Source organism: Mesitornis unicolor, unplaced genomic scaffold (assembly GCF_000695765.1).
Source record: "Mesitornis unicolor isolate BGI_N332 unplaced genomic scaffold, ASM69576v1 scaffold29931, whole genome shotgun sequence".
NCBI lineage: Eukaryota > Metazoa > Chordata > Aves > Mesitornithiformes > Mesitornithidae > Mesitornis > Mesitornis unicolor.
In genome coordinates this window covers 6385-15014 of record NW_010163638.1, presented here as the reverse complement: position 1 = coordinate 15014, position 8630 = coordinate 6385, and the positions used below count along the sequence as shown (strand labels likewise).

Sequence of the window (8630 nt, the reverse complement as noted above, 5' to 3'; positions counted from 1 at the left end):
GTTCAGGTTTCATTTCGGTGGGGCGGCCGTTTCGGGGGAGGCTCGGGCTGCCGGGGGCCTCTGGCTGGGCAGGGAGATGAGGGGACGGTGCAGCGCCTTGGCTTCCTCGGCTGCTTGCAGCCCCTCCGCTTGCCATCGGTACTGGCGAGCCCGCAGGATGCTGGGCACCTCCCGCTGCAGCCGCTGGGAGCTCTTCTTCTGCCACACATTGTACTTGGAGTACTTGGTGTGTGAGGGCTTCTGGAAGCTCTCCTGCAAGGGGACGGGATAGCAATGTCAGACTCACCACAAGTCTGCCTGCCTTCTGGACAGGAATGCTGCTCTTTGAGCTCCATCCTCCCCATAGAAACATTGCCCCATCCCTGGAAACATCCAAGGTCTGGTTGAATGGGGCTCTGAGCAACTTCATCTAGTTGAAGATGTCCCTGGTCATTGCAGGGAGGTTGAACTAGGTGACCTTTAAAGGTCCCTTCCAACCCAAACCATTCTATGACTCTACGTTTCTGCCTGGTTCATTGCACTGTCTATAGATACTTTGTAGATAATTTTCAAGGTTTTCAAGGTTGCATCTTTTGAGAATAAGGAAGAGAGTTTACAGTTGTAGCTTCTAACATAGCAGCCAGCCCAGTCCCTTTAAACCCAAACTATTCTATGATCCAGTCCACCTCTGGTCCCTTCCCCTTATTAAAATCTGACTTTCTGCAGGGTATTTGGCATGAGTTGCCAACAGTGGCCATCTCTTGAAGGCTCTGCAGAATTAGCAGACCTTGCAGCTGGGGGTTTGTCCTCTCCCACTCATGGCTTTTCCATCTTCTGTCTTGCTATTTATTTCAGAGAAAGGCCGCCAACCTGGCACTGTCCCCCTACCTTGCTGAGCACCGGCAGGCCCGCCAGTGAGGTGGCAGAGAGGTCACGCTCAGACTTGACGGACTTGGCACAGTACGTTTCCAGCAGAGCCAGGTCACAGCTCCGAAAGCAGCACTCCTCCACAATTCCCCGGTTGATCCGTCGGTTATTTCGTCCCACCGGTCTACCTGCAATGGCAGAGACGTTGTGTTAGCCACCAATGTGGACTGGACCCTCTTTCTCACTCTACAGCACCCATTCCCTTGCAGGCCTCCCTCCACCAGCCACTGGAGACCTGAAGGTCCCACGTGCTTCAAAAATATCAGTGCTTTACCCGAACCAGCTGACACGTGCCCACAAACCAGACAAGTTTCACATTAAGGCTTCCCCAGACAGACACTGTTGATGCCAACAGGGCTCTCTGCATGTGTGTGGCACTAACGCTTCCCCAGACAGACACTGTTGATGCCAACATCATGTGTGTGTGTGGCACTAATTGAAGGCACTTTAAATGACAATGATTTACTCCCCTTCTATAACTCCCGTGTGAGCAGCCTTGTTCCGGCGCAGCTAAAGTGAGGAAGCTTGAGCCCAGCCCAGCCACCAGTGCTGCACCGATCACTGCAACCATCTCCGATGTTGATCCTGGCAAGCGAGTTTTATTAGAAAGAAGCAGCCTGGTGTTGCAGCTGCCAACTGCCCTCCATCAGGTCGACGCTCAGGCAGGTGAAGCGAACCAAAGCTACTATATTTTACCAGATGGGACAGCTCCAAGACAGCTGCAGAAAGAATACAGGCTTCCACACCAGCCAAGAATAGCTATTAAATTTAATCTTCTAATAAATGTTCCTCTCCCATTTCTACCTGCAGAAGGATGCAAAAGATCATGTCTGGTGCAGCAACAACAAAGTGCATTTCATGTCACTGTTTAATGAGAGCCAAAGGGCTCCAGAGGAAAAGTTTACATCAGTTTTACCCGTTTTCCTCCTCCTCTTGAAATAAAAGATGGGCAAATTTGAATTTCTGATGCAATACAAATGTGCATGGGAATTGTGACTGTTAAAACAGAAACTAGCCTGGAATGAAAGGACTTCTTCTGTGCTTTCACACACAGCATATTATGTGCTTGCACTGTTGTGGTGTTTGTGGCAGGGACTCTACACACTGCCTTGAGCACCTCTTCACAGTGCAAGGTGTTCTAAGGGAGGGAAGCAGTGGCCAGCACCCACAGGGCTTGCAAACAGGATCTGGTACCAGGTCTCAGCCAGAAGAATTTGGACACGGATAAAATTGAGAGTGAGCCATGGAGGAGTGATGTCTAACTCTGTTCACTGTGTCGTGCTTGGGCAAGTCACCACTTCGCAGCCAGACTGCGGGAATGCACAAAATGGTCCACGATGGCCCTGTGCATGACCCACAATCCATCCACATGCTTAAGATAAAGCAGGTACTCAAGTATTTAGCCTTGGTTAAGATTTAAGGGTCCTGACTTGCAAGGTGCTGACCAGTTTCCTCAGGGAATACCTCAGCTGTGCATGCACCCAAAGTGTCTTGGGACAAAGTGCAAAGCTCAGGAGTTTTCTGTGCATGAAATACAATGCAACCCTATGCACGAAAAGCAGCCCTGTATGTGCAGTGCAAACACACATATGCAATGCAGCCCTAAATGTTCAACTGCCCTGGTGCACGATGCAGCCCCGCATGTGCAATGTTGCCATGCAAAACCCCACAACGGTACCTCACTGCAGGCTCTGCAATAGCTAAGCACCTGGCAGCAAGGCACCCACTCTCTGTTAAAATCAGCCATGCCCCCCCTGGGGGGGAACTCTCTGCTCCACGCTGGTGCAACACCACCACGCTCAGAGATTGTGAGAGCAAATGCAACATCGGGGCGCAGGGCAATGGAGCAGTTGACTCATATCACGCAATCCACCTTTGGGAGTAATTTCAAATGCTCTGTTCTCCACATTCATGTCCCCTGCACTACCACTCTCCTTTTCTTTTTCTTTTTTTGCTGGAAAAATTTCAGGCATGACCTTTAGTCAGTCCCATGGGAAGGTGAGAAGGATGACACTCTTGGTAAGGGTGCAGCAAAGGGAGCGCTGTTAGGAGTTTAATTTTTTCTCTATAAATGCTTGTGGCCAACAAGCACTGGATTGGGCCCTCCCTTTAAAGACAGGGCAGGTTAAGTTGGGTGCCTGCAGCTGTATCAGTGATGCCAGTGCAGGCAATCTGTGTGGTGATGCCCAAGGGAAACGGGGGAGAGCAGCAAGCCTGGAGCCAGGCACAGGGATTCTTCTATACGCATGCAATGCCCAGTATAGTAGGAGACCTTCACTGCCACCAACTCTCTGCACCGCATATGATCCCGCTCAGCACCTATTGACCCCAGCACCCAAACCTGTGCGCACAGCAGGTTGCTGAAGCATTAGGCTGCTCCAGAAAGGCATCCTGAATACAGGCAGAAGGAGCGTTTGGAATGAAAAGAGAAAAAAATCCAAGTCACCCCTTCTCTCTAGCACATCCCCAGAGGGTTGCTGAACAGAAAGTGATGACACGCATGGTTCGGGGAGAAGTTGAGGTTTTGAAAGGTTACGTGTCTCCTCTCAAAAACAGAAGTTGCCTGCTTGCAGCTATGTGTTTGTTCAGAAAGAAGAGGAGAGGAAAAAACCAGCAAGTGAAGTGGGACCATTTTAACCGCCTTGCCATCAGGGACACTTAATGGCATGGGACTGCACAGGAAGATCATGGCAGCACATACTTGTAAACACCCAGGTGTGGCACAGCCAGGGTGAGCTTCCAACAGGGACCACTGCAGCAGCACAGCCGCTTCCTTCCCACTCGCTGCCCCTGCCCAGCCAGTAGGTACACACATGGCCCCTGGCCCCAACTTGCTGCCCCTTCTCTCTTGCATAAAGCTGTTGTGTGCCATTCCCCTTGCTGGAGCCGCTGCCAGCTCTGCTGGGACGGTCTGATAGGGCACATTTCCCATTACATAATTGTCCGGACGGATCTCGCCAAATGCCAATACAATCCTCTGTGGGAGAGTTACTTTAGGAAAAAAAAAATAGGCGAAAATAACAAACAGGGATTTAATCACAGAAATTACCTGGAGACAACAACCCAGGGGAAGAGATGCCAGGACATTGCTGGTTAACAGCAGTATTGCTGATGACCTGGATTGGGAAAAGCATTTGTTCCATAACATGATTTACGCACAGACTAAAGATTGAATTTCCTGGCTTTTGCCCATGGGTGGCATCTTGCATTACTGCTGCTGCCAAACCCAGGGAGGGTTTTGCCTCTCTGTCCCTTGTCCACGGGGGAGAGCTGTGAGGGCAGCAGGCTGCGGCACCACTGAGGCACGCGAGCCACTTCCCATTGCAGCGATGACCGCCTCCTCCCAAGGAAACACGCTTCCTCTTGGCCTTCAATGAATGGCTATGGTCTCTCTTTCCCCAAATTGTGCTCTGCCAAAACCTCCCACAGCTCTGCCGAAGGGTTGAGTCCAGGTGTGCAAAGCACAGCAAAGCAAAGCCTGGCAATGCAAAGCCCAGTGATGCAAAGCCCGGCAACGAAAGCCCTTTGGTTGCCCGGGGTTATTTGCATCCAGCAGCAAGCTATCCTGACAGGGAGAGCTGGGCATCCCAGCAGTGGCGCAAAGCCAAACCCGCGTAACTGCAGCTCAGCTATGCCTCCACGGCAGAGGCAATTGCACTGGCAAGGCTTTGGGTGGACAGGAGTGTACCATCCCCAGCATCGCCACCCTGTTGCTCTGGGCTCCCCACCCTCACCAGGGCCAGATGAATGCTGTGGGGAGATGTGCATGATGCTGGTGTCACCCTGGCCAGGTCCCCTCTCCTCCGGTCAATCAGGCAGCAAGCCGAGTGGAAGGGGACTTTGGGTGTAAACAGTCCCCGCGCCCCTGTCGCAGGAATGTCGGGAGCAACAAGGGGGCCTTTGTGCTGCTTCAGGCCTTGTCCCAGTGCCCCCAGCCTGGCCCTCCCCCACCCCAGCACCGCGCTTTCCCCCTGCTTTTTCCACAAGAATGTGCCCCGTCAGCACAAGCGGCTGCAAAGAGCTAAATTCTTATCAGCTGTTGGAAAGGAGGAAACAGGAGCTGTTGTTTACAGAGAAGTCGGACGCCTCTCCCCCCACAGCCCCTTCTTCCCTCCCCACCGGCAGCACATGACAGCGAATTCACAGCCGGGGCTTCCTCTCGACCTGCCCTGTCTTTTTCGCTTGGTGATGTGCTCAGCATCCCTCCACAGGTCCTGCCACCATCCTTGGTGTGGATGCTGGGGAGCAGGGAGCGGAGCTCTTGACCCTGCCACAGAGCCAGAGTGGAATGCCACCACCTTGCCGGCACCTGCAGATCAGCCCCAAAAGCCTTAAAAGTCACGGAGGGGAGGAATCACAGCACAGGTGGAGAGCAAAGCAGGCGTGGCTCCAGCTGCAGCTTGCCTAGGCTCCTTTGGGATGTGGTGTACATAGCCGTGCCCACCCTGCAGCCCACAGCTAGGTAACCCTGGCGCTGCCGACTCCTGCCCCTGTTGGTGTGGCTCTTTTACAGGCCCAGCTCTCACAGGCAGCTTTAACATCCTCAGCCCCAAGCACTTGCCAGCCAAGATGTCTCTAAAGGCACCTGGGAGCTGGGACTTGCTACCCACACCAGTGGACAGATGAGCATCCCATTTAACAGGAGGTGCACTGTCCTCCATCTAGGTTGCATCATTCCCTGTTGCCAGATGGTGGGGGAGATGAAAGACCATTGCTATGCTGCATCCACTTGCAAGGATGCAAACAGTGCTATATTTCAGAGCTAGCTGCATTAGCTAAGTGTTCTCTTGCAAGAATTCAAGGTATCAGTTAATCACCGCTGCAGCAGAAAACCATTAACAGATTTTCAAACTGTTTTCTTTTTTTCTAAGATTAGCATTTGGAAGCTTGCAACAAGCCCCATCCAGCAAGCAGGGCTCACCTGTACCTGAGAAACAAGGCTGCCCAAGCCATTTACATCCCATACCAACGACCGCATTAGTGCAGGCTGCTCACCAGGTCACCTGCCCCATGCTGAAAAGTGCTCATGATAAACCCAGGCCCAGTTTTAAGACATAAACTCGTGACTGTGCAACATAACCATGCCCTATTGAGCCTACATGGTGACATGTAGTGTAGCCATAAGGGTTTAGGAGTGAAAATTAATATGGTCAGGAGAATTAATCACTTTATGAGGCCAACTGATGGAGACAGAGGGAATAAATTAAGTGAGTTGGGGATGTCCAAACCCGTTGTCAAGTAGAGCCATCACCCAAACATCTTCAGCCCTGCACAGCACAAGTTGGCAAGGAGCTGAAGGGATTAAAAGATGGGATGAGGGAGTTCTTCGCTTTCTCCTCAGGCACCTGGACCCTCCAGAAATAACCAGAAATAAGAATGGGGAACAGAAGAACACAAAAAAAACCACCCAAAAACCCCAAGAATCCCCTTGCAAGCACCAGCCTGACCACTTGGCACCAAGAGACTAGTCTGCCTTCAAAAGTGTTGTTATTTTGGCCTGGGTGTCTGGGTTATTTGAGGTGAAAGGAGGTCAGTTTGTCTGTAAAACAAAAGCCACATTCCCTTTCATCCCCAGAGAGGGGGAGGAGGGAAGAGAGACCATGGGAGGGAGATGCTCCTATATGTATAGGGGGAGAGGAAGAGGTGTGAGAGCAGGAGAGGAGCTCACCTCCTTGCCACACTGGTAAGGCCAGCCCTGGACCTGCCACTTCTGCCAAGGTCCGGCATGGCAGAAAGGGGGAAGGAGGAGATAAGAAGAGGATGGGCAGTTGACGTGCAAACCCTTGCCACTTGGTTTGGTGAGAGGAAGGTAGCATTCCCAGAGTGTCCCCAGAAGTGCCACCTGCCTGCAAGACCCATGGTAAGCCATGAAAACATCCCAATGCTTAGATAGAACAGGGCTGGATGATCACCCCTGAGTAGCTGCAAAGCCACCTACTACCCAAAATTACAAGCCTGAGCCCTGGCTGCTGCTGGATGCAGAGCATCCAGGTTGGGAAGGGACATCTGGGGTTGTCTCTTAACTTTGCAGCACCCCATTGCCTGCACAAACAGATTGGGAGGAGAGGGAGGGAGGCTGGCTCTTGACTCCACTAGTCCAGGTAACACTCTGTTACTTTAAAGCAACTTTTAAATTCCTTTTCCCAAAGCAGAGGCAAGATTGTCAAATGCATGACACCATGTGCAGCTCGTATCTCCATCCTCTTCCCCCTGTTTGGCTTTGCATCTTTCCCATAGTCAGTCACTCGTTGGTTCAGTCACAAGCAGGCAGCAAGGCACAGGGTCTTTCTTCTTCTACCAAGCAGAGCAGGGAACCAAAACACCGGAATAAGGTGTCACACTTGAGGCACCTTTGCCCACAGGTTATTAAGCATCTATCACTACTGGTTTACTCCTCCTCCTCCCCATTTACCAGTTAAGCCACTATACTGCTAATGCCAATGATGAATACCTCCGAAGCACCCTTGTGAAAAGCTCACTCCAACCAACTGTCCTGAAGCCATCTGCACTCTGCAGACAAAAAAAACCCCAAAACCTGCATTTTTTGGCAGTAGCTGCACTGCAAAAGGGTAAGGCATCACTCTTCAGTGCCAGGTTCACCAGCAGGTAGCCAGGAGGCCACAAAGCATATTTTGGGAGCAGTCTAGAAGCTGCTGCTATACCCAAGCAAAGCCTGCCCAGATGGGGAGAGCTCAGCTCCCTGCCTGCTCTCAGGATGCAACACTTAGGCAGCAAGGTTTAAAAATAAGCCAGGACCCAAGCTCAGCAGAGAGCTGGTTGCAGACATCCCTATTATTTTAAAGATTTGCCCACCTCGACAGTGAGCCAACCACCTATGGCTCCCCAGCTATATTTGACTTTTCTGAGCATCAGATGCAGGACCCAGTTTCCCCATGGGATGAGACAGTCCCCAAAACCAGCAAGAGGTGGGTGCACATCACCCTGAGCACATTGCTTTTCTTGCTCCTCTCCTAGACTACTACCATGTACAATGCAATCACAAAAAGCACCAGGCAGGGAAACCCCTTCTTTCCTTCCCGGCTCAGCTACACCAAAGCAAAAGCACAGAGTAGGGGCAGCATCCTGTCTGCTATCAGCAGCCACCTGGCACTTACTGAAGTAGAAGCCCCTGTCCCCGCAGACGAACTGCAGTGTGTCCACCAGCTCCCCACCGCAGAGGGTCTCCGCCGTGCCATATGCCGCAGCCGAATCCAGTGCGTAGGCCAGGAAAGCCAGCAGCAGCAGCAGCATCCGCCTCGCCGCACACATCCTCTGCACCTGGGGACAGAGGCACAGAGTTACCACAGCGCAAGAGACCCCTCTCTACCACCTCCCTTAGACAATGCCTGCCACCCACAGCATGCCTGGGGTTTGATGCCCAGACATGCAAAGAAGGTTCTTTGGTGCCTGGACATGTCAGGATGCTGCAGGGAAGGACTGGCAACGCTGAGCTGGCTGCTGGTACAAGGTTGACTCCCCATGCTCACTCCACCGGTCAGCCACTCCAGCCAGACAAGGTTTGCATTGAAGCAGTTTTTCCATTGGAAAATCCCACTTCAGCCTACCTCTGAAAGCTTTTATTGCCCTTGCTCCTTCAATAGTGTGATCTTTCATCTCCCCCCCCCCTTTTACATGAGAAATAATTCAAATTATTATCAGGAGGCATGTTTTGGGTTTGTTTTTCTTTTAATTTCTAGCGACAGGTTTTCATGCCCTATCTGAAT

General features: G+C 51.8%; 1 protein-coding gene across 1 annotated transcript; it reads right to left on the bottom strand.

Annotated features, from left to right (window-relative positions):
* Positions 1–9: 9 nt before the first annotated feature.
* IGF2 (insulin-like growth factor 2) lies at positions 10–8175 on the bottom strand. Its single transcript, XM_010194045.1, has 3 exons — positions 8022–8175; positions 868–1034; positions 10–252 (listed from the first exon to the last, which is right to left on the bottom strand). Exons 1-3 carry the CDS (start codon positions 8173–8175, stop codon positions 10–12), a joined length of 564 nt encoding a protein of 187 aa, XP_010192347.1.
* Positions 8176–8630: the final 455 nt, after the last annotated feature.

Coding starts and splice junctions, on each gene's coding strand:
- IGF2 (XM_010194045.1), bottom strand. CDS start 8,175: ATGTGTGCGGCGAGGCGGATGCTGCTGCTGCTGCTGGCTTTCCTGGCC. Junction 1,035..8,021: donor GGACAGGGGCTTCTACTTCA/GTAAGTGCCAGG, acceptor CTGCCATTGCAG/GTAGACCGGTGGGACGAAAT. Junction 253..867: donor GCCTGCCGGTGCTCAGCAAG/GTAGGGGGACAG, acceptor GTCCCCTTGCAG/GAGAGCTTCCAGAAGCCCTC.